This window comes from Necator americanus, chromosome II, assembly GCF_031761385.1.
Source record: "Necator americanus strain Aroian chromosome II, whole genome shotgun sequence".
NCBI lineage: Eukaryota > Metazoa > Nematoda > Chromadorea > Rhabditida > Ancylostomatidae > Necator > Necator americanus.
The window spans coordinates 16,440,139-16,463,132 of NC_087372.1; the positions used below are offsets into that span (position 1 = coordinate 16,440,139).

General features: G+C 44.3%; 7 protein-coding genes across 14 annotated transcripts; 2 read left to right on the plus strand and 5 right to left on the minus strand.

Moving 5' to 3' along the window:
- Positions 1-263: 263 nt before the first annotated feature.
- Positions 264-743, plus strand: RB195_018076 (uncharacterized protein; the record flags this gene model as incomplete). Its single annotated transcript, XM_064185340.1, has 1 exon — positions 264-743. The coding sequence occupies one exon, from the start codon at positions 264-266 to the stop codon at positions 741-743; it is 480 nt and encodes a 159-aa protein (XP_064041221.1).
- A 284-nt stretch (positions 744-1,027) lies between these two features.
- RB195_018077 (uncharacterized protein) lies at positions 1,028-4,041 on the plus strand (the record flags this gene model as incomplete). 3 transcript variants are annotated; one of them, XM_064185343.1, is made up of 7 exons in its annotated part: positions 1,028-1,355; positions 1,420-1,585; positions 2,662-2,765; positions 2,825-2,947; positions 2,999-3,083; positions 3,143-3,269; positions 3,952-4,041. In XM_064185343.1, the coding sequence occupies 7 exons, from the start codon at positions 1,028-1,030 to the stop codon at positions 4,039-4,041; spliced, it is 1,023 nt and encodes a 340-aa protein (XP_064041222.1). The 3 variants fall into 3 exon arrangements, with proteins under 3 accessions (XP_064041222.1, XP_064041223.1, XP_064041224.1); XM_064185342.1 differs by lacking the exons at positions 1,028-1,355; positions 1,420-1,585 and adding an exon at positions 2,498-2,568; XM_064185341.1 differs by lacking the exons at positions 1,420-1,585; positions 2,662-2,765; positions 2,825-2,947; ... (1 more) ...; positions 3,143-3,269; positions 3,952-4,041 and having other exon boundaries at positions 1,052-1,387.
- Positions 4,042-4,191: 150 nt separating this feature from the next.
- On the minus strand, positions 4,192-10,734 carry RB195_018078 (uncharacterized protein; the record flags this gene model as incomplete). Of its 3 annotated transcripts, none has more annotated exons than XM_064185345.1 (6): positions 4,192-4,389; positions 6,074-6,196; positions 6,390-6,488; positions 7,552-7,645; positions 10,576-10,645; positions 10,704-10,734. In XM_064185345.1, 6 exons carry the CDS (start codon positions 10,732-10,734, stop codon positions 4,192-4,194), a joined length of 615 nt encoding a protein of 204 aa, XP_064041225.1. The 3 variants fall into 3 exon arrangements, with proteins under 3 accessions (XP_064041225.1, XP_064041226.1, XP_064041227.1); XM_064185344.1 differs by having other exon boundaries at positions 10,576-10,654; XM_064185346.1 differs by lacking the exon at positions 4,192-4,389 and adding an exon at positions 5,403-5,486 and having other exon boundaries at positions 10,576-10,654.
- Positions 10,735-13,523: 2,789 nt separating this feature from the next.
- Positions 13,524-19,640, minus strand: RB195_018079 (uncharacterized protein; the record flags this gene model as incomplete). Of its 4 annotated transcripts, none has more annotated exons than XM_064185349.1 (6): positions 15,414-15,758; positions 15,824-16,384; positions 16,453-16,902; positions 16,959-17,480; positions 17,557-17,788; positions 19,294-19,511. In XM_064185349.1, 6 exons carry the CDS (start codon positions 19,509-19,511, stop codon positions 15,414-15,416), a joined length of 2,328 nt encoding a protein of 775 aa, XP_064041229.1. The 4 variants fall into 4 exon arrangements, with proteins under 4 accessions (XP_064041228.1, XP_064041229.1, XP_064041230.1 ...); XM_064185350.1 differs by lacking the exon at positions 19,294-19,511 and adding an exon at positions 18,030-18,040; XM_064185347.1 differs by lacking the exons at positions 15,414-15,758; positions 16,959-17,480; positions 17,557-17,788; positions 19,294-19,511 and adding an exon at positions 13,524-13,652 and having other exon boundaries at positions 16,582-16,803.
- Positions 19,568-19,990, minus strand: RB195_018080 (uncharacterized protein; the record flags this gene model as incomplete). Its single annotated transcript, XM_064185351.1, has 1 exon — positions 19,568-19,990. The coding sequence occupies one exon, from the start codon at positions 19,988-19,990 to the stop codon at positions 19,568-19,570; it is 423 nt and encodes a 140-aa protein (XP_064041232.1).
- Positions 19,991-20,295: 305 nt separating this feature from the next.
- On the minus strand, positions 20,296-20,829 carry RB195_018081 (uncharacterized protein; the record flags this gene model as incomplete). Its single annotated transcript, XM_064185352.1, has 1 exon — positions 20,296-20,829. One exon carries the CDS (start codon positions 20,827-20,829, stop codon positions 20,296-20,298), a length of 534 nt encoding a protein of 177 aa, XP_064041233.1.
- A 1,799-nt stretch (positions 20,830-22,628) lies between these two features.
- Positions 22,629-22,898, minus strand: RB195_018082 (uncharacterized protein; the record flags this gene model as incomplete). Its single annotated transcript, XM_064185353.1, has 1 exon — positions 22,629-22,898. The coding sequence occupies one exon, from the start codon at positions 22,896-22,898 to the stop codon at positions 22,629-22,631; it is 270 nt and encodes an 89-aa protein (XP_064041234.1).
- Between the last annotated feature and the right edge of the window lie 96 nt (positions 22,899-22,994).

Below are 22,994 nucleotides of genomic sequence, written 5' to 3' on the forward strand. Positions count from 1 at the left end.
CGAAGACCACCAAGGAATTGTTGGAAAGAAGAAGGGCTTTGAGGCTTGATCCGAATGCATCGCACGTTGAGTGGTTAGTAGCAAACACTAGCTGCAGAAAAGCGCAGTAGGAGGATTTTTCTGAATACAGGCAGAAGAAGAATCTGGAAGAAGTACAAAGAAGAACGAGTCTAAAGAAGTGCCACAGGGATCTCCGCGAATATAATATTCCGCTAGCAGCCTTGCTGTACGAAGGCTGGACTCGCACGTCTTCTCATCGTAAGATGGAAATTATTACGCAGAGATTCTACTCGAACATTCTCCGTTCATCAACTTCTGTATCAAGCCCGATCATCCCTACTGGTGAAGCTCCACCACGGATTCTCCCTCCGGATGTAGGAGTCGCTATCAAGAGCATGAAACTTGGCACAGCCCCCGAACCTGATCTTATATCAGCAGACTTTCTTCGGGCTGGTGACCATCCACTTCATGTAATCTTAGCAGCGTACATGATATCATACTTTCAGAAAGAAAGACCAGATCAATGGAAGACCTCACGAACCGTTCTTATCCATAAAAAAGCTGACCGAGAGGACCTTCGGAATTACCATCCGATATGCTTGCTGAGCATATACCAAGCATTCACTCTCATCATCCTCACGCGCATATCCAGGACGCTGGATGAAGCCCAGCCTCAAGAACAAGTTAGATTCCATGAGGGTTCAGCTGCATGGACCACATGTAGACCGCGTCGAGAGTCATAGGATTCGCCAGAATTATCGACAGGGAATACCTGGCTCTTATTCCAAACTTGGTCGACTATGAGAAGGTTTTTGACTGTGTAGAAACAAATGCAACATGTCAGTGCTGACAGGGTAGGCGTTCTTCATGAACAGTGTCGGTCAAGGAGTGGACACAGTTCATGAAGAACGCCTACCGCGAGGACGGAAGAGTACAACTGGAAGGTTTCCAAATCGTGGGAACTTTGTCATACGTATACCTAGAACATCCTATGAACATGGAAGAAATGACTTGAAAACATGGAAACATGAAGGAAGAACTGAATAGAAGAATGAGAGCAGCATGGGCAGCATTCGCATCCGACAGGGAAGCTACGGACCAACTGACGGACCAAGATCTTCGTGCCCGTCTGTTCGACTTGACAGTTCTTCCAGCGCTCTGTTACGCAGCGGAGACGTGGGCAGACACCGCTGCCACGTCTAGGAAGCTACTTACTACCCACAGAGCCCTTGAGAGATGTTTCCTGAAGTTTAACCGGTGCACACAACACCTAGCCGGTCTTCGCAGCTCCGATCTAAGAGGAATGTCCTGTCCTGGCGATGCAGCGGAATATATCGAAAGCAAACCACAGATGGGTCGGTTACATTATGAGAAGAATCGACGATAGATGGACTAAAAGAATGCTAGGCTGGATCCCAGGAGATGCTAAACGCCCTCGAGGGAGAGCGCCAACGAGATGGGGTGACGTGTTCGCTACACGGATGGACCACCTGAGAGCTCAGCTGGATACGGCTCAAGGACGTCGTCAACGTCACTCACGAAACTTGAGAACATCTTGGATGACAATGACGAGGGAACGAAACGAGTGAAAGAAATGCTGGGGCCTGTACGTCCGCGAAGGCGGGCCATCTAAGTATCTAAGTAAGTAAGTGTCAGAAATGCTCCGTTTCATACACTTGACACTCCACTTCTTTTTTCAGACCATTTCAGTGATCAGAAAAAACAAGAGGAAACAACATTGAAAAATCGAAACAAAACTACCTCGTTAGGCGAGAAATTTTACATCCATCTCCATCAGGGATATATGACATTTTATCAACAGTTTTTATTATGGCGCGTATTTTTAACTGCGGGGGCGGGTGTAATGTAGCGGTTAGAGGTTCCGCTTCCTGCACGATCGATCGGAGCTTCGAATCCGCCCTAGTGCTCACTAAGCCTTTCGTCCTTTCGGGGTCGATAAATGGGTACCAGACTTGTCTGGGAGGATAAAAGCACTGACTTGACACATCGGCTAACCACTGCAAGTCATTGTATGGGCCAGATACACGTTCGTGAACCTCAAACGATTCTGAACTGAAGTGAACGTGGAGGCGCATCCCAAGCGGATTGATTAACGCCAGGAACTTTATCCTTTAACTTTTACTTTTAACTGCGAAACGAAACGGTTACAACTTACTCCGCAGTCCATTACAACAAAGTGGTAACTCTTGTCATAAAAGAATAAAGGATAGAGTGTCTGGCGTTAATCAACCCGCTTGGGATGCGCCATCACCTTCACTTAAAGGCATCACCCCACGAATCTGAGGTTTAAGATTTCATCTAATTGCGTAAAAAAGTACGCCGTTTGCGCACCATTTTGTACAAGAGTTCGATTGGAGCGCGCTAATCTTGCGGGCCTTTTTTTAATAAAACCCCCCTCTCCGAGTCTAGCCCGTAACAATACTCCACTTGAATCTGTTTTTTTTTTTTTTTTTTTTTCCCCTTAGCCTATGTGTCAATGTCAAGTCAGTATCCTCCCAGACAAGTCTGTTACCAATTCATCAACCCTGGAGGGAAGAAAGACTTGGTGTGCGCTAGGGCGCATTTGAACCTCCGATAGATCGTGCAGGGAGCGGAACCGCTACACTACACCCTCCCTTGTCATAACTTTATTTATTTCAGATTCTGCCTGACGCAGCCTCAAAACTCGTATTCGCAAAGCGATACACTAGTAGTAATCTACAGGGGAACGTCGGGTAGCTCCTTCACATTGAAATACAGATATGGTAAGGCAGTTGAGGTACGCTTCCGGAGCGTGATAGTGACCAACGAAAGTCTTTCTCAGACCCACCCGATGTGGTCGTCACGACGCCGATCACAACATCTAGTACTACAACTACCACCTCCTCTACAACCACTACCACTACAAGAACGACTCCTTCTACAACCACGTCTACTCAGCCAATAAGTTTGTGATTAGATTTTGCAGTTCTCGAAGTGTGCCAAAAATTTGCTTCAGCCGTTGGAACACCATCCTCCAGCGGATGCACACCATGGAGTGAATGCTCGGCCCCTTGTGGTGGTTGCGGTGTGTATTCGAGAACGTACTGTGTTTGTTGTTTACTAACTTTTGTTACTGTTGTTCTACTGCAGTAATTTGCAGGTGCAATGGTGTTGTTGAAAGGAGCTACTGCAACAAAAATCCATGCAAGTTCAACTTCTGCTGCAGACCCTTCCTCTATGTGAACCAAGGCTTCTGTTTCCACCCCTACAGTGATGATCATATCATTGTAAGTTGTGTAATTTTCCTTAACGTTAACAACTGATAGTGCACTAGTGCTTTTGTTAACGTTAACAACTTATAGTGCAATAGTGCTGTAGAGGTCCTCGTCTCAGAAAAAAGCAAGCAAAACAAGTGATGGTCTATTTTTTGGCTATCTCGGATTCATAAAGAAACACTTCACGCTGAGAAAGCAAAATCTCAAGCAAATTTACGTGTGGATAAGCTTCACCCAACGGAATGGAAAAATACTCAATGTGACTAGCTTTTGAGGTCGCTAATTTTTGGTGAGCTTGACTGGCGAGCCGTTGGATTTCGTTGACAGGCTTATTGTTGTTATGTTGCGCGAAAATACCTGTGATGAGAACCATAAAAGAAAAAAATATGCTTCAACTGCTACAAACACTTCGAGAAATCACTACATTTTCACTCTTTTCCTATCACCGTAAATGTTATTTCTTAATAAGAATTACCAGATGATGCTTAGAATTGGATCCTCTTAGTTTGTTTGTTAAAGTTTTTGGGGTTACATTAATTGTATGTTGTATTGTCGAGAGCAAAATACTGCCTCGGCAAATTATGCGAGACATCCTTCATTACTTACAGCATCAAGCAGTTCACACTTTGCACCTAATCTTAACATAATCGCATAGAAACTTTTATGCCATGCAATATAGCTCTTTGTATTTCAGAAAAATGCCGAGAAAGGAACAAAAGCATTCTTCTATGACAGAGTTGGTGAGAATATTGCCACTGAAGGAAGCGGAGAAGTCATACCTTAACTCTGGTAAGGAAGGGAACCCAAAATCACGGACGACTGATTTACATTCCTCAGTGTTTTACGTATCATAAATATTTTGCTTTGTGGAGTGACAAAATAATGGTTTATTTAAATGAGAACAGTGTCAACATAACCTAAATTCTGGATAAATTCATGCAGCTCCGGTCCTAAGATGCTTAAGAGTTACGTCTTCCTCGTCTGATTGCTTCAGTGGGGGAGAGACTGGTGGAAGAGTTGAGTGCGTCATTGCTTCCATGAGGGCGCGACGCGTTTGGTAGAACTCAATCAGTTGGACTGCGATCCATTGGAGACAAGAGTAGATGTAACAGAAAATTCGGTAGAAGATCGACTAAAACAGGATAACAGGAGCAAATATCTTCTTATTGCAGCAAAACATATTAGGAGTAGGTTGAAAAGTGTATTAGATGACGAGCTGCACAACATACGGGTTATTTCGAAGTTGTAGCTGGTAACAGACTAGTGTACACCAGTTTCATGAACAATATTATAGACTTTTATGGAATTGGTGTACACCACCTGCCAGAATTTCCATCAACAACCATGTAAAATTTCTTCGTTTGGAATTTCTAGCTGAACAAATCACTGCGATCCGATGAAGAGGGCAGCATTGGCTTATTTTTTAAGGTAAACGACATTTGAAAGGAGTGAACGGCTGTCAGTTGACAACCGACATTTATCACCGCTTTCCGAAGTTGGAAGCAATTCTAGCTTTTACACCAAAGTAATCCCCAGTTAAGAAGAGCTGTCTTGTCGTTCTTGGGAAGTTGCACCCGACCATTTGGAAGGAAGAAAGACTATAGAAAAAACTTCCATAAAATTCATCCGTTTTTCGCTCTTCCATAACCTGCGATAAATCAGAGCTCACCATAGCTGCCTATAGACATCGAGTGGCCTCAGTTTCGCAATTCAGCGTGACGAAACGAAGGGTTGAGGTCAAATATCCAATGCTCTCTACAGGAATTTGACCTATCAGATGGTCTATGGTCTTTGGTGGTTTACAGGATGACAGCAAAGCCTTGTAACATTCTGATAATTTCACTCAATCTAGTAATCAGATCCGTATATGTGAGTTAGCTTAGACTAGTTTACCTACATAGGACAAATACATGGCAACAACCGAGAACCGTATAATTTTGAACTAAGCGATACACAAAGCATTCTCAAAGTAATAAGGATTTATTCACAAAATTCCAGCCTTCACATTTATTTAGCAAATGAACGCAGTACCACTTAAAATATGAATCAGTTATGGAAGATAATGTCGTCGAGATCTGCATGTGGCATGTGAGCTTCATTTAAAAAATCGTAATTATCTTGAAAATGTGTTGCGTAACACTTATTTCAAAATCGTCTGGTTGTAGAAAGTTGCCCTGTACTTTTTGTAGAGTAGCGAGTGATTTCTCCATGAGGAACTGCTTCATGCACCTAAAAGGGGACTGGAAAGCTGTAATGAGGGTGCATAGTCGGGTCAAAAGGACATGAATCACGAGTGTAGTTGCGGTGCATTTGCGTACGCGCTCGAAACGGCGCGGTGCAGACAGCAGTTGGAACCGGTTTGGAACCGTCGCAAATTGCAGCGAGGGATGCTGCCAGTAATGGTTTCACCACGCTCCTAGGGGCTACGCTCCAGGGAAGAGCCTCGAGAGAAGCTGTGTACGCAAATGCGTATTTGCGTGATGTAGTTCTCACCCTACTATATACAGAGCGTGCTTGCACAGGACGACAAAAAAAAACTGTTTAAGTGCATTTTGATGTCCTTTTTTAATGATAATTGCTGCATTTCTGAGCTGTCGCAACACGCTAGTCACTGTTTACATCACATGAACAAAAGCGTAGGACTTCCACGACAACAATTTCTAGCGTTCTTCCTGGTTATTCTAATTTCGGCTAATATCAACCAGAAGATCAAGATAAAGAGGTCGCAACTGATGTAAAATTGCTTGTGCAAATCGTCTCTTAATAATAACCACTTTCAACCAACAAATCATCACAACTCTAATCAGAGTGGCAACCTCCTGCGATCTGCGTTGATATTCGAGGTAGGCGACCCTTTTTCGCAAATTATCCATCTTTTCCTCGGCATCCACATCAATATCCAATAACTTTCCCAATCTTTCTGCAGCTTCAGTGGCATCCTAACAAAAGATAGCAGCCATTAAAAATAACGGTAAACCAGAAATTTTAAGAGCAGAATAGTGAAAATGAAAGATAGTGCATATGTGTGTAGTCTTTTCATACAAAAAAAAAATTCTCGAGAGACTGATTACTAAGAAGAATAGTTGCCACCACTGGAACAACAGAATCACCATCAACAAATAAAGTACTGACAGTTATGTGCATCCTTGTAATCCCGTCAAGCACTCTTGTGACCCTTCGGATGTGTTCGTCAAGGCGACCTGCGCTAGCAACCATTTCCGCCTCTGCTTCCTGTAAGATATGTAGCCTTTTCAATGAATCCACTTTTCGGCTAACGGAACTAATTATACTCAATTAATTAAGTGACGCTGGCAATTTGAAGGACGTTTAACCGAAACTACAGTTAACTGGTGGACCACAGTTTGATTATTAGCTGGTCACATACTCCTGCAGTCAGCGCCGAAGTGTTGGACCGGCATTTTTTAGCACTTTTTTCTTTGGGGCGGGAGTGGCGCAGTCGGGTAGCGGTCCGTTGTAGCCACACAGACGAGGGTTCGAATCTGCACTAGTGCAAACCAAGCCTTTGATCCCTCCGAGGTCGATAAATTGGTACCAGACTTGTCTGGGAGGATAAAGACACTGACTCAGTCATCGGCTGGGCCTCGCAACTCACTGTATAGGCCAACGCGCGTTCCAAAACCTCAACGATTACGTATTTCAGTAACTCCCGTTGGCGCATCCCAAATGGATTGATACGCCAGTGACTTTACCTTTTTCTTTTGTTTGGTAGTTTTCCATCTCTTTCATGTAATAATGCATCAAAAGGACTACGTATCTAACCACACTCAGAGTAAAACGCATTAGTTCCTCGACGAATCCAGAGCGTTGTCCCATCACCAAAGATTACGACAAACTCCGCAGACCTCTTTTTCCAGATTTTGATAATACCTACTATTTTTTCATAAAATATTGTATGTAGTGAATCGCATGTACTAATAGAAGTTCTATCCATCAGATTTGGAGTTTATGTTACTTCTAGCACGGCTCCAAGATGTTGATTATAGAGGTTCCATTGTCAACTCCGGATCCTATTGTGGGTTAGGGACTACTTTGCGATTGTGCGATAACGAACTCAAAACTTGAAGTTTAACATCTCCGCCAATGTACGGCTCGTAATCACGTTTGCATCTCCTCTGCAACTTCGTAAGATGTTTCAGTGATTTCCTACCTATGGAAAACAATCATCCTTCACAAATATACTCAATCAGGGCTTTTTTTACCATGCAACAGGTTTATCGGCCCGCTTATACGTGTGTTTTGAAATAATGTAGACAATATAGAAAAGTCAGTATACCTCTCGGAGCTTATCTGCTGCAGCCTTTTTCGTTCGTATGGTTTGCATACAGTTCTTGCAGAGAGTTAACATAGCTTCTTCCTCTTTGCGAATCCTGCAGCACAAAACTTATAAGTAAAAAAAAAACGACGGTTTGCAACATACGTATTTAATGTCACAAGTCGTTCCTACAAAGGAGATTAGCTGATTTGCGATATTTCAAGACAGATTCACTATGAGAAAATGTTCGCCAAGTTTAAACATTTCAAAACTGATATCAGGGCAAGTGGACTGTAAAGCAAAACTAAAGAACAATTTCGTTTGATGCGAATGACTTTGTTGAGCAAAAATGACGTAAATATGAAATTAAACCAAATAGATACAATGATTTGTCCAAGTGTTTTCATGGATTTAGTTATTTACGCTTACTATGTAATAAGTTTTACGGTTAAGGTGGATTCGATGGATATTAACGGAAGGTGTTTGTAAAAACTTCTCCAAGAATTCCGAAAAAAAAGTAATTCTTTTTTTAAAAGTACTTCTACAAATTCCGGATAAGGAAAAGGAAATCTGGAAAGGAAATAGAAAAAGAAAAAAGAGGAACGGATTTAGAATGTCGGATATCATATCGAGCGAGAGGAGCACACTTATATCAAGAGTAATGGGAGTCGTGTGCCTACATGACCTGAAATGCTGAGAGTTATCCACGGATACTGCACCCTGAGAGGAAAAATAAGTGCATTAAAATGTGAGGTAAGGTTATGTGTAACTATTAATAGACTCAGAAACAAACGAAAATGATGAAAGAATGATAACATCAAATATCAGCTTTCAGAATGAGAAAGTGAGTAGTAAAAACCTGAAATGCTTAAAGGGAGTTCAAGCTTTTTTAGAATGAGGTGTTATGATCCCTAGCGAGTGTGAAAATTGAGTCAAAAAAGGGTGCAGAATGACAACGTAGGCAAATTATTAAACTTATTAAATTGAGGATTAAATTAAAAATTAATTATTAAATTCACCACCACAATTGATTAAACAAATATAATCCAATCAAGAATCAAACAAAATCACGAATGATTCTCCTAGTCAATTTGTTACGATGCGAAACGTAAACTGTTGCGACCTGACCTTTGGAATCTTACTTTTATTCGGAGTGTTCGAAATCCTTGAAGTGAACGACTTCTAACACTCTGAGCAAGTGATTCCAGCTATCATGATATATAATAACGAGCTTAGTCCGTGTGTGTGTGTGTTTGTTTGTTTGTTTGTTCGTTTGTTTGTTTTTGTTTGTCTGTGTGTTACGAAATTCGAAAAAGGGGATGTGACCGGTACACCCGGCGTCGGATTGGTGCGCTGGGGTCAGATAGCTATCAAATGGGTTGCGACGGGTCCACCGGCGTCAGATTGGTGCGCCGGCGCCAGATAACTATAGAAGGGAGTGCGACGGGTCCACCGGCGTCGCACTGCGCGCCGGCGCCAAATAATCATGGAAGGGAGTGCGACGGGTCCAACGGTGTCAGATTGGTGCGCCGGCACTAGATTGCTATAATATGCGACGGATCCACCGGCGTCGGTGGACCCGGTCATTGGTGCGCAATAACTTTGCTTTGCTCTTCACCTTTATGACTCCTCCGCGTGCCTATTTCCTTCTTCTCTCGCCTCAAGTTTGTAGCATGCCGTTCTCAGAAAGTGGAAACACGCATGCAAACGGTTGCTTAAATAGCAGCAAGATGTTTATGTGATCTGACGTGGAACGTTATCTTTATCAGTAGGATGATGTCTTTCACGTCATTTTATGTTAAAACATTATTCTGTGATAACTATTGGGAGAAACCAGGAGGAATACCCATACTTCGAGTAATGCTTTCAAATTGTATCTATATTATTCTGGCATCGAAAGAGTGTTTGCAGCTGATGGTCGAATATTCTCCAAATGTAAAATTGACGCGTTTAGAAGGAAAACTCCGCAATCTTTCACCTTAATTTATAATATAAAGAAGAAAAGGAAAGCGTTGTTAAAAAAACACAAATCTAATTTTACAGGAAACACTACTACTATTAGCTTTCATTGATCAGTGAAGGGGAGCGAAGCTAAGACCATCGAAAGTCTGAAGTCCGGCTTTAGCCGGACATTCAGGATGGTTGGAATATAAGTACAATTGTTAACAGATTATTCATTTTTAAGCGGAAAGGGCGAATGTAAGGCAGTCGATGAGGGTTCCGCTGCTAGTAAACGGTAGACGGTTCGAAACCACCCTATCCCAACCAAGCATTAGACCACTCCGAGGTAAATGATTTGTGCGATGTCTCTGAGGCCGCACACGCGTTCATAAAGCTCAAGTGGTTCTAAATTGAAGGCGAACGCGTTGACGCATCCCAAAAGATTTGATCAACGACGTTCACACCATCAATTCGCTTTACTTTTACTTCTTTTTTTACTACTTACTCTTTACTTTTTCGTGAACGTTTCCTGTCCACATGTCTTAGAAGGTCTGGTCTCCTTTATTTCGATAAAAGTATAGATTGTCTATCGTTAATCAATCCGCTTGGGATGCGCCACTACGTTCACTTCAATTCAGAATCGTTCGAAGTTTACGAACGCGTAGCTAGCCGCTACAAAGATTTGGGTGGGGGGAGTTGATGGGTCACGTCGGTGTTTTTATCCTCCCAGACAAGTCTGATTACATTTTGTCGTCAACGGAAAGATGAAGGGCTTGGTTAGCACTAGGGCGGATTCGACCTTCCGATCGATCGTGCAGGCACAGCGGAAACTCTTACCAACTGCGTTACACTCGCTGCTATCATCAACGATTGTTATTGATAAAGGATATAGGATAGTTTTGGAAACAGCTTATAGTCGGATCAAACGACTCGAAGGACAGTGCAACGGCTTGAACGGCTACGCTTGAAGCGGCACGGTAGAGAGATGGAACCATCGCAACTGCAGTGAGGAGTGGTGCTAACGTGACTCCCCACCTGATCCCCACTGCGCCGAATCGGGCGCAACCGCCTACGTAGCTGTATCGAACTTCAGATCTTTTTCACCTTTTAGCGTTTGTGTAGATCTTCCGCAACCCTGAAGTGGGTGGTTCTGCTGCAGTGCTTTTCTTTTCCGCTGAAGCTGCTGAAAATGCGAGTTTGGCGAAGTTGTGAACGTTTCATAAATGGCTCACGTTTAGTAGCGCTCTCTCCATTTTTCCCCATGGTTAAGGAAGGACTGTTTGAACTCTTACGTCCGAAAGGATGAAAAAGTAGTCGAGAAATGTTTGGCTTGCTATTCTTATCACCTTATCAGTTATTCTTTATACGATGATACTAGGATGAGGTTCGGCAATCTATGTCAAAATGACTGTAAACTTTTGCGCAGTACAAGAGCGGAGGGTGGTAGTGGGACCTAGTTCTGTGGAAAACTGCATTTTTCTACTCATTTTGACCATGCAAGTTCAGTCTTTCCTTGAGCGTGTTGGCAGGATGGCAACGGTCATCTCCTCGTGTGCTCTAAGTGTTGTTCGAGAATACGGTGGCAGGCTAGTAAACTACTAGAGTGCGCAGTTAGAAGTGACATAACGAGACAGGCATTTATAAAGCTTGTGAGATCCTCTAAAACTTCATCTGTTTCCAACAAATCTTATAAATCAATTACCTCCTAAAAATGACAATTATCCTAGTTAGTTAGTTTAACTAATTTGTGTTGTTCCAACAACGGCTAAAGCCGGACTTCAGACTTTCTGTGGTGTTCGCTTCACTCGCTTTCACGGACCAATGAAAATTAATAGTAGTCTGTTATTCTCAGAAATTAGTTTAACTAATTTGTGTTGTTCCAACAACGCTTTCTACCTCTTTTTTTTGTTATAAATAAAGGCAAAAGGTTTCATAGTTTTCTTTCTAAACGCATCAGTTCTACACTTGGAAAATATTCAAACTTCGGCTTGAAACACTCCTTCGTTCCCAACATAATGTAGACACAATTTGAAAGTATTACTCGAAGTATGGGTTTTCCTCTTGTTACTCCCTAACAGTTATCGCAGAATAATGTTTTAGCATGAAATGACGTCAACGACATCATCGTACAGATAAAGATAGCGTTCCACGTCAGATCGTATAAATAACTTGCTAGTATTTAAGCAGCCGTTTGCACGCATGTTTCCACTTTCTAAGGAATGGAGGGGTCGAGGTGAAAACCAGAACGAAAAGTGGATACGACTGTGAAACGTTTGCAACGTCCCATTTAAATTTTGCGACTTGCACACGAAGTTACTGCGCGATACTTTTGCATCACGACACAATAAGTCGACGCCGAGGGTCCCTCCTCACTGCATTTTATAGCTTTACGACTCCGGGCACCAATCCGACGCCGTGGGACCTGTCGCACCTCATTTGCAGCTTTATGGCGCTGAGGCAGCAACTCGACGCCAGAAACGCCAGTGGACCCGTCGCACCCCCTTTTTCGGATTTCTTGACTCACACACACACACACACACACACACACACACACACACACACACACACACACACACACACACACACACACACACACACACACACACACACACACACACACACACACACACACACACACACGTGACAGAATAAGCCCGTTATTATATACCAGTCTGAACGTCCGGCTAAAGCCGGACTTCAGACTTTCTGTGGAGTTCGCTCCCCTCGGCATCACTGATTAATGAAAATAAATTAATAATAGTGACATTTTCTGTAAAATTAGAATTGTGATTTTCTAACAACGTTTTCTTCCTTTTATTGAAGGAAATTCAGGCTAAAGATTTCATAGCTTTCTTTGCAAAAGCGTCAGTTCTACATTTGGAGAACATTCACACTTCACCTTTAAGCACTCCTCCGATACCAATGTAATATAGACAGGACTTCTAAACATTGCTCAAAGTATAGCTTTCCCTCTTGTTTCCTCCAACAGTTATCACAAAATGATGTTTCACATAAAATGAAGTGAACGACATCATGTATTGATAAAGATAGCGTTCCACATCAGATCATGAAAACAGTTGGCCACTATATAAGCAGCAGTTAGCATTCATGTTTCCACTTTCTGAAGAACGGAGGAGTCGTAGAGGTGAAAAGGATTGCGGAGAATGGATACGACTATGAAACGTTTACAACGTCGCATTTACGTTTTGCGACGTGCAGACGATTTTACTTCGGGATATTTCTACAGCACGACACAGGAATTCGACGCCGTAGGACCCGTCGCACCCCATATACAAGCTATCTGGTGCCGTCGCCCCAATCCGACGCCAGGGGACGGTCGCACCCCTTCTATAGGTATCTGGCGCCGGTGGACCCGTTGCACCCCTTCTATAGGTATCTGGCGCCGGCGCTTCAATCTGGCGCTGGTGGACCCGTTGCACCCCCTCCTATAGGTATCTGGCGCCGGCGCTTCAATCTGGCGCTGGTGGACCCGTTGCACCCCCTTCTATAGGTATCTGGCGCCGGTGGACCCGTCGCACCCCCTCCTATTGGTATATGACGCTGGTGGACCCGTCTTACACTTTTTTATAGCTTTCTAGCGTCGAGGCACCAACTCGACGCCGCTGGACCCGTCGCACCCACCTTTTTGAATTTCGTGACTGACATACACACACAGACACACGTGACAGAATAAGCCCGTTATTATATATCATGATCATGATGTTACATGATATCATAATCAAACTTCTGTGTTTGATAGGTAGAAATGGGTACGGGTAGGCAAGGTGATGAAACTTAGTGGCGACCTTCAGAATCTATTATCCGGTTGATAAATATTGCTTTCATGTTCTGCATAAGTGATTAGGTTGGCACGTGATCACCCGCGATTTTTTAAGCAACATTTCTTATGAAAAAAATACAAATCCAACAAAAACATGCTTATATGATTGCTCTGGAGCGTAGTCGCCATATACTTCAATCACTGCTTTACATTTGCTTCCCAGACGGTCAACTCCAGGAACACCAGCTCATCAGAATCATCATCATAAACTTTACTTGCCAGCCAGTTTCTCAACGAACAATTGATGTGGTAGTCTGTTGGCGTCGCTGTGGAAGAATGTAGCAGATAAGGAAGCAGCCCTCGCCTTTATTGGCGATGGATTCGGTGACACGCCTTCAACCTGTGGATGCCCATTAATAAAAGATGATATGGCTTATTGCTGACAGGAGTTCGTGAGGAATCCATCCAACCAATTTCCACACCTTCCCAAGGTCTTTGGAACGACGAATGATGTAGTATGGTCGACATTGAAGGTTCGTGCCAATTGTTCGATTGTTCTGCTCTCATCTTCATCCACGGCTGTCAGAAGTAACTTGTTGTCAAATTTCGATGGTCGTCCTCTTCTTGGTTTATTCTATGAAATTCTATGAAAAGCTCTATGAAATCGCAAAATGACTGTGGCGCCTTCCATCCTTTTTCGATGTGATAGAGCATAATATGACGAATAAGAATGTATAGTAGGGTCAAAACGACATGAAGCACGCGCACAATTGCGTACGTGGCTTCTCCTGAGTTACAATGCGGTGGAGCGTACCGGTTAGGACCATAGTGGAACCCTTGCTGGCACTACCCATTGCTGCAGTTCCAACACGGTTCCAAGTGCTGCCTCCACTGCGCCGTTTCGAGTGCATAAGCAAATGCACTGCAACTACACTGGTGATTCATATAGTTTTAACCCGACCATTATTCTAACGAAACGTACCCTTACGAACAAGAAAGAGCAGGATGTTTTAATTTTAGAAAATAAAAAGCGAAATGCAATTTTTCATCTTAAAAATGATGGCTAAAAAAACCGTGGCACTTTATCAAGTCGTTGCATAATTTCCATAAATTACTATTTATGTAGGAAATTATTTCTTGCATGAGGAAGTTTCTGTCGTTCTGAAAATTGTCATCTTGTAACACAATCAAATTGTTTTAACAGTTGTATATTGATTTAGGAAGGAAAATTATTGAGCAGTTATGAAATGTTATGAAGTGTCAAATTCGAAAGAAAGAAGATATCACAGACATTCTTTCGGTCAAGTTCAATCGAAGAATAAATAAAGCAAAACGATGTTCCTGCCAAATCTAGATCTTTGATATCTCTTTCTTTATCTTTTCCAGACTTCCACCTTGCAGGAGCGCACATCTCATTAGTTGCACATCTTTTAACTACAGAAAAACAAACAAATTTTTCAAGAGAGAAACTAGTAGCAAGCTATATATCAACCGTGAATTCAGCCGAAAAATATGCTCAATTATGCAAATTTATGTGCATGAGTTACTCGTTCCTTCAAAAAAAAAAAAGAAAACCTTGAAACCTTGAAAAGAAAACCTACTTCTCGAGGAGAAACGGGATAGGATATTAGAGTATTCAGCAGGCTGAGAAATGTGTTTGGCTATAGTTCAAGGGAAATTGGAAAAAAAGGTATTGAAAACCTAGTTGTAAGAACATTCTGATTCACTACCAATCGGTGCACCTCTGGAGAACCAAAAGTCAGTCATTGAAAATATGTTTAAGAAAGCTGCAACGGCTTCATCTGAGGCTCAAGGGCGCATTGCCTCCGTAAACATGGCTAACCACACTGTTCAGTCCAGTGGGTACCCAGCAAAGGATTTCCCGTTCAAGTCGCAGCCATGTAACTGAGCGGCGGTGCCACATGGTAGAGCAAACAACAAGGATACCCTCTTGCCTACCTTTTATTTCGGATGACATGAGCAATGCGGTGAGAGTAAGCTTACGACAGGCGGGTCTGCAAGACTCAAGTCAGAGTAATGGACATACCACCTGCAAACCTGAAGCAACAGCTAGTTCGAAACAGTGTCTATGACAGGTCTCGTGAGACACTTAACTGCATCGTTTGTCCGATTGGGAGACAACGGGGAGTGGTCACCTTGATCACCTTGACTCCCGTTGATTTTCGAACTCTTCGAGCGAGCGCCAGTAATTCTTCCATTTGTCCCGATCGCGTGCCAGAGTAGCCCAGTGGTTCCTCCTTTCGCGTGGGACACGGAGAGCATCATACTTTTCTTTGAAGGACTTCTTGAAGTAATCTGACCATCGGGTCGGCGGTCTTCCTGTAGTGCGGTTAATATCGCTGGGAACCCAGTCACTCACGGCTCTGGTCCAACGGTTGTCGTTAAAGCGCATCACGTGTCCGGCCCACCTTATTTTACTTTCCTTGGCAAACGCGGCGGCGTCTCTAATCTTCGCTGACGTGGGAGAGAACTTCGAATCCCGTCCCTCACTTGCGTGAAACGGGATACTCCTAGCATCACTATCTCAATTGCGCGCCCAATAATGCTCACCGCGTTTTCTTCGTGCTTGCGAAATGCCCAGGTTTCCGAGGCATAAGTCAAAGCAGGAAGTACGGTGGTGTTGAAGAGGTGAGCACGGAGCCGGGTGTGCCTGGTCTTCTTCACTACATCCACGATGCTCTTGTACGCTCCCCAAGCCGCTCGTCTCCTCCTGCCCAGCTCGGGGGTCAGGTCGTTCATCATGTTCAGTTCCCGACCCAGATAAATGTAGCTGGTGCATTCGGATATGTTCGTTCCGTTGAGCGTGAATGGGGCATCCGAGACCCATCCGTTCCGCATGAACATCGTCTTTTGTAGATTCAGCTGAAGACCGATGCATCCACATGTTTCGTCGAATTCGGTCAGCATTCGTTCCGCTTGGCTGATGCTAGGTGTTATCAGTACGATGTCATCAGTGAAGCGCAAATGGTGTAGCTGCCGACCGTCGACCTTCACTCCCATGTCGTCCCATTCCAACTTTCGCATTGCGTTCTCGAGGGTGGCTGTGAATAGTTCTCGGTAGAACTTCTCGAGGTCCATATAGAAAGCTTCGACTTCTTCTTCTTCGTAGCTCTGCGAAACCTTACGTCTCCTCTGAACTGCCTATCCACGCCGAGTGACCTCAGGTCCTCTTTCACCACCTCAGTCCAGAACTTCCGTTTTTGACCAGGTGGCTTCTTCCAGCTCGAACCCGACGAACTCTTTAGAACTCGTTGGACAAGGCGATCTGCCAGTCTCCTTAATATATGACCAAAGAAACGAAGACTTACTTTACCCTTTACTTTAGCCGCTTTCGAAGGCGGTGCAAGATGTTGATATCTTCCACGTGTCATCCGCCGATAAACCACATCAATTTCTGCGTAAAGGTCTTCATTGTGGCATACCCTAGGCCAAAAGTAGCCAAGTAGCCGTCTAAGCAGCTTTCGTTCCGTGCAGTCAAGCCTCTTCATAACCCTTGATGGTGCTGCCCAACTCTCCGATCCGTACATCATGATGGGGCGAATTGCGGATAGGTAGACTCGCAGCTTGACTTCGTTGGTGATGGGGGTCGACCACAGACATTCCGTTAAGGAGTTAAATGCAGAAGTGGCCTTAGCGCATCTTTGCTGAACATCTTTCTCGTAGCTGCCGTTGTTCTTCAGCATACAGCCCAGGTAACAGAACTCATCGACGAGTTCTGTTGTCCGTCCGCCCTGATTCCCGTTCGAGGTCTCGAAGAGATCCACATCTGCTTGCATTTATCAGGGCGTAAGCGTAGTCCGTAGGTTGCAGCCAGCTTCGATACAAGGTTGATAACATGTTGAAGTTTCGTACTGCTTTCCGCAAATATAACAACATCGTCGGCGTACTCGAGGTCAGTCAAGGGGCACCCTGATGGTGCTAAGACAATGTCGGCAGGACACTGGTCGACTGTTCTTCGCATAATGTCGTCGATGGCGAAATTGAACAGGAAGGGTCCTGCCACTGCCCCTTGTCTTACTCCAGTTACCTCTTTAAACGGTGTTGTACATCCGGCTGGTGTTCGAACTGCAGCAGTTCGTTGATTCATGTCATCAAGCAAGCGAACGAATTTTCCTGGTACTTCATCGGCGCGAAGCGCGTTGAGAAGACGGCATCGGTGAGGAGAGTCGAACGCGGCTTCAAAGTCCAGAAACGCTAGTTGCATTGGCTTCAATGATGATATTCTTGTAGAATGGCGAAATTCCGGTCGTGAAAAAAAAATTACTGTACAACTTTCGAAGTACCTTTATGTACTGAGTGGGGACTCCTTGGTTGTCCAAGGCTTCCACGACTGCTTCCGTCTCAACTGAGTCGAAGGCCTTCTTTAAGTCGATGAAGGTGAGAAATAACGGCATCTTGTACTCTCGCGATACTTCGATGAGTTTCGAAACAGTGTGAATGTGGTCAATCGTGCTGAATCCTTTTCGAAACCCTGCTTGCTCGCATGGCTGTCCTTCATCCAATGCTTTCTCAATCCTATTAAGGATCACTTTTGTAAAGAGCTTGTAGATGACGGACAGTAAGCAGATTGGGCGATAGTTGCCAATGTCATGTGGATCTCCCTTCTTATACAGCAACACGCTCTTGCTGGTCTTCAACTGTTGAACGTGATTTCCGACAGAAGCGCCGTACCACGGAAAACCCCGAGACAGCACCGTCCAATAAGAGGAGCGCAGAATGCGAGTTGCCGTGGATGATCAGTGAGAAAGAAACCCACCGTTCATCCATTGTGGGTCGGGGGGCAAATGGGGTTGCCGGGCGTTTGGACCAATTCAGCGCGAAATACCAACAAGGCTGTAGAAAGCGATCTTCGCAAAACTAGGTCCATAAGAAAGCGATTTTCTTTCTTTACCCTATTCTTGGAACAGCAGAAACAGGGAGCCGTCCCTGAATCACGCCTTTAGGCAGGCAAAGTCCTTTTGTCGCGATTAACCCCCCCACGGAAGTGCGCCGCGTTAGTCTCGCGACGGGTGTTATCTTTCTGGCAAGGCAGATCGAGAGGTTTAAAACATCGCTCATCCAACAACAGCAAGACAAGTAAGCGTGAAAGTGCAAATTTTAATTTTTTTGATGCTGCGCCGGTGAACAGAACCCTAATCGGACGCAGAAGATAATGCAACATTAATCTTCCTCGTTGCGGCCTGCAGTTCTCTAACGATACACAATCGTAAACGCGGCCTTACCGATACCAACCGACCAGATCAAGCACGCCAGTTCTTGTGACAGCCAGAGTCGACGGAAGTAGTTGCGCGATGTGACACAACAAAGTATGTAAGCAGTAGAACCAACGGCAGCGATGTCGGATACCTTAAATTTGTATGACCAACACCAATGATTAATGGATGATCCTCAGTAGGAGGATTCCACAACACAACAAATAATGAAGAATACCATATTCTTGGAACATTACCAATTCTCCAATGCAGCAAAATGTTCTAAATCGAAGGACGAACCGAAAAGAACAGAATTAATTTGATTAAATGCAAAAAAAAACAAACAGTTTATATTTGGATCTCCGAAACCTACTTCTGCAACATTCTTGGCATCCTTTCATAATGTCGCTGTCTTGTAGTAAGATACTAAAGTTATGAAGAAATACGTAAAGAGACTATGTCTCGCGTGGTTTTACCAAGCTGTGTTCACACTGACTGACTTTTTTAGTTGGAAGCCTTTTTTGTGGTTGTATCCAAACAAAACAGTATTTTGAACGGTTGTTTTGGATGCGCAATTTTAAACAATCATAACAACCATCATAATGTTCCTACGCGGCTTGACCGGGCCTGAAAAATCATCAGAATGACTATATTTTCCTGCAAAGATTCAGCCACTCGTTTATTTTCAGAAGATACAAATATGAGGATTTGGCCACCAGCACATCTACAAAGATCGATCCACTACCTGTTTATTTCCGAAAGAGTGTAATTTTTACGAAAAAAAAACAAAGTGCTTGAAAAGACGGTAAGAGCTTGTAGATGACGTACAGCAAGTGGATTGGGCGATAATTGCTGATGTCATGTGGATTTCCCTTCTCGTACAGCAACACGGTCTTGCTGGTCTTCCACTGTTTAGGAACCTTGCATTCCGACAGATAACGTGTAGAGAGCTTCGCCAGGGTGTTGATGAGTACTGGCGGAAGGTTCTTCAGGTGTTCTGGTCTTATTCTGTCGGGACCGGGTGCCGTATGATTTCTTACCGACATGATAGCATGCCGTATTTCGGACGGGAGAACCTCTGGAATGACATGTCCGTCTTCCCTCAGATGGTGAGGAGGCAAATGGACATGGCTGTCGAAGAGATCAGAGTAGAAGTCGTAGATGATTTTCTCCATCCCCCCTCTCGATGCAATGGTTGTTCCCCTCGGGTTCCGGAGAGCAGTCTTGTCTTGCGACTGGCGAAGTCTCGACGGGCATAGCGGATGCTTTTCCCCGCCTCTGCAACTTCAGCCAGCACTTCTGCTCTTCTCTCTTTAAGGTCTTCCTTTATCACCTCTTTGCAAAGTTTTGCGCGCTCGGACGTGAGTTCTTGGTTCCCTGCGGCTCGTGCTGCTCCACGTTGGCGTACCAGCTCAAGAGTTTCAAGAGACAGGCGCCTCTTGGTGGTTTTAAAACTCTCAGCCTTCTTCGCGCAGTCGTGAAGGTGTTCAACGAGCCGGTCATATTCTTCGTCGATGTTGTCCATTGCGGAATCTTTCCAAAAGCCGGTTAGCGTAGCGAAGAGATCCCATTTGATGACAGTTCTGGTATTTCTCTCCCTGAACTTGGCGGCTTTCTCTGCTCTCCTTGTGAAGGAAAATCTTCCTCGGAGGAGGCGATGGTCCGATCCCGTATAGAATTTTGGTACAACAGCGACGTCCGTCAGGCAGAACCTTTTATTGACGATGATGTGGTCTATTTCATTACGGTACCCTCCACCGGGTGACTCCCAGGTCCAGCGTAGAGAGGAGGGCTTCTGAAATTGCGAGTTCCCGTGAATGGTCTTAGTCGTCATGATGAACTCGGAGAGCCTCTCCCCCTGGTCGTTCCATTGTAGGCCGTGGGTCCCAATGTGAAGTTTCTCCGGCGGTCTTCTTGGGCCACTTTGGCGTTGAAATCGCCAATTATGACTTTGTAAAAGGCATGATCTTCTCGGTAGAACTTCTCCAGGTCCATATAGAAAGCTTCGACTTCTTCTTCTTCGTAGCTTGATATTGGAGCGTAAGCGACGAAAATAGTCAAAGCTGGTGTTGGACCACATCTTCTCATCCCCAGACGTCCGATTCGGGTCGTAAGTTGTTCAAAAGAGTCGATGTTCTTTGTCATACTCGCGTTGACGAGGACGCCAACTCCACCAACACCTCTACTGTCGCATGTTCCTAAGAACAGTTCTTCTCCAGTTTCATATACGGCGTTGAGAGGGTGATGTCGTCTCGTCTCGGTCAGTCCGATGACGTCGTACTTGATCTTCTTGGCTTGCATCATCAGATCTTCGATGGCCGCTTCCGATGCAAGCGTGCGTGAGTTGTAAGTACAGATCGCCATCCTAGTCCTTTTCCGTTTCGGTAGCCTATATGACTCCTGCAACTCCGTCCTACCTGGCGCTACCGTATCAGGCTTTCCCCCGGAATCAAGGGACTCTTTTCTATTACTGTGTTTTGCATAAAATTTAAAACCCATGGGCAGGTTGCAAGCCTCTAGTCCCATGAGTTTTTGGAGTGGACATGTGGAGCTTGTTTGTTGGAGGCGACTCCAGACCGCCTCCCTTGCACCTCCCAGTCACTTGATTGCAGGCTTTTGGCCGGACCTACGTGCGGGATACAAGGATGTCATGAGTCAGTCCTGGCTCAGCAGAAACAGAGAGTCCATCCCCTGAATCCACCTGCGTCTCTGGGCAAGCACAAGATCGCTTTTGGCCCGCGATTAGCCTCCTATCCGCCACCCGGGGACGCGCCACGTAGCCTCGCGACTAACCGGCTGTGATCCCTCTACTGAGGGAGATCCGTGGAACGGGGAGTGGTATCGGGGGTTATTTATCTAATCATCTGTCAATTAAGTGTGGCTGAGTACATTGGCGAAACAGGAAGACCACTATGTACCCGCGTCAAGAAGCACCTAGACGGACTCGTAAAACCAAAAACATCAACCCCTTTAGGTGCTCATCGCAGACAGTGTCATGACAACACTCCTTTCAAGATATCTGTCACGATCATGGCACGCGTATCAGACGTTCTGCCACGAAAAAGATTGGGAGTTTCTTATATCACGGCCAGAAGTCCAATCATGAATCGTAAAGAAGAATGCATCGCTGTGACCATGGCGCCACATCAAGACCTTTGCAGGTTTTGACCTGCGGGGTCAGAGGCGGGGGCATCGTTACTAGTTAATACTAGCGGCGCAACTCTAACAAGTGGTGGTCCGCTAACATCACGATTTTGTGGTGAACGCTATGATGGTCCGCTTTTTTGTCGTTGTCATTGAATACTCTGCTTGCTAAGTCATATCTTGTGGGGTGACGAGACGTTTCAGAGAGTAGGTTACACATGTTTTTGATTTCACAGGCTCTAGAGGAGGCCACGACCCCGAAACATTAGCCAGAATAAAGATCAATAACAATCCTGGTTCTGCTCAAAAAAGTAGTATACAATCAAACTCTACGATGCCAAGATTCACAGAAGGTCGAACTTGGGACTTATAGTTCAAAGGTTCTCTTGTCTTGAAACTTCGGCATATTTCTGTCTATGCGTTCTGTTAGTGCGCCTACAATGTTTTTAGATGGCACCTTTTGCTTTACGTAGCATGTCACCAGCGCTGACATGTTTTTCAAGAATCTAGAACACCTGCTGCCTTTGTTGTCGATATTTATGTTTCTTGAGCCACTATGACACATTGCACATGAAAGTCGTTTTCGTTGTGTGGTTCATATCGTTTTCTTTCAAGTGGTTTTATCAAGCCTCTACGCCGTGTTCCTGCCATGTGTTCAGCAATCCTCACCCCATCTAATCTACCAGTCTCTTCAGTTTAAGTTGCACTGCATAGTAGGCACCGACACCTGATAATTTTGTGCCACAAACAAATACACTATACGAAACAACGTGACGAACTTTCATAGTGTCTCCTACATAACGTCACTGTTCTCTGCAGTCACCTACACTTCAGAAAGGTCTTGAAAAGCACGGAAGAAAACGGCAAAATAGGACCGCTTTTTCACCTCTCTGTTCAATTTCAATCTACTTGTTTCTTCTCTTTTCAAGCCTGCTAACCAATACCGCTTGTTCGATTTTCCTGAAGCAATGACATTTTTTTTGGCCACCTATTGTCGCTGCTGCATTCCGATTCCCTAGCTACGAAGACCCAACACTGCTGTTTTTCTGATGATTACTTCTTAGGCTTCTCTTCATGCAACATTTGTCCAAGAATTCAGCCAATTCAATTGCTTGAATTCTTGAACAAAAATAGTTGATTGTGGTGGTTGCCAGTGCAAAATCCGAACTTGTCAGGTTATCAATAAAATCGTCATAGGCGTTTGCGCCTAAATGTGTAGCAACGTGATGCGAATTGATGAGGCAAGTTTTAAGTCCGATGGATACTTTATTATGTGCTAATATATACATTTTAAATACTGTGGTGGATCATTATTTCTGGAATAACTGAATATTGATTGTTCAGCTCTTGTATAACATTTTAAGAGAGCATTAGTAATATACAAT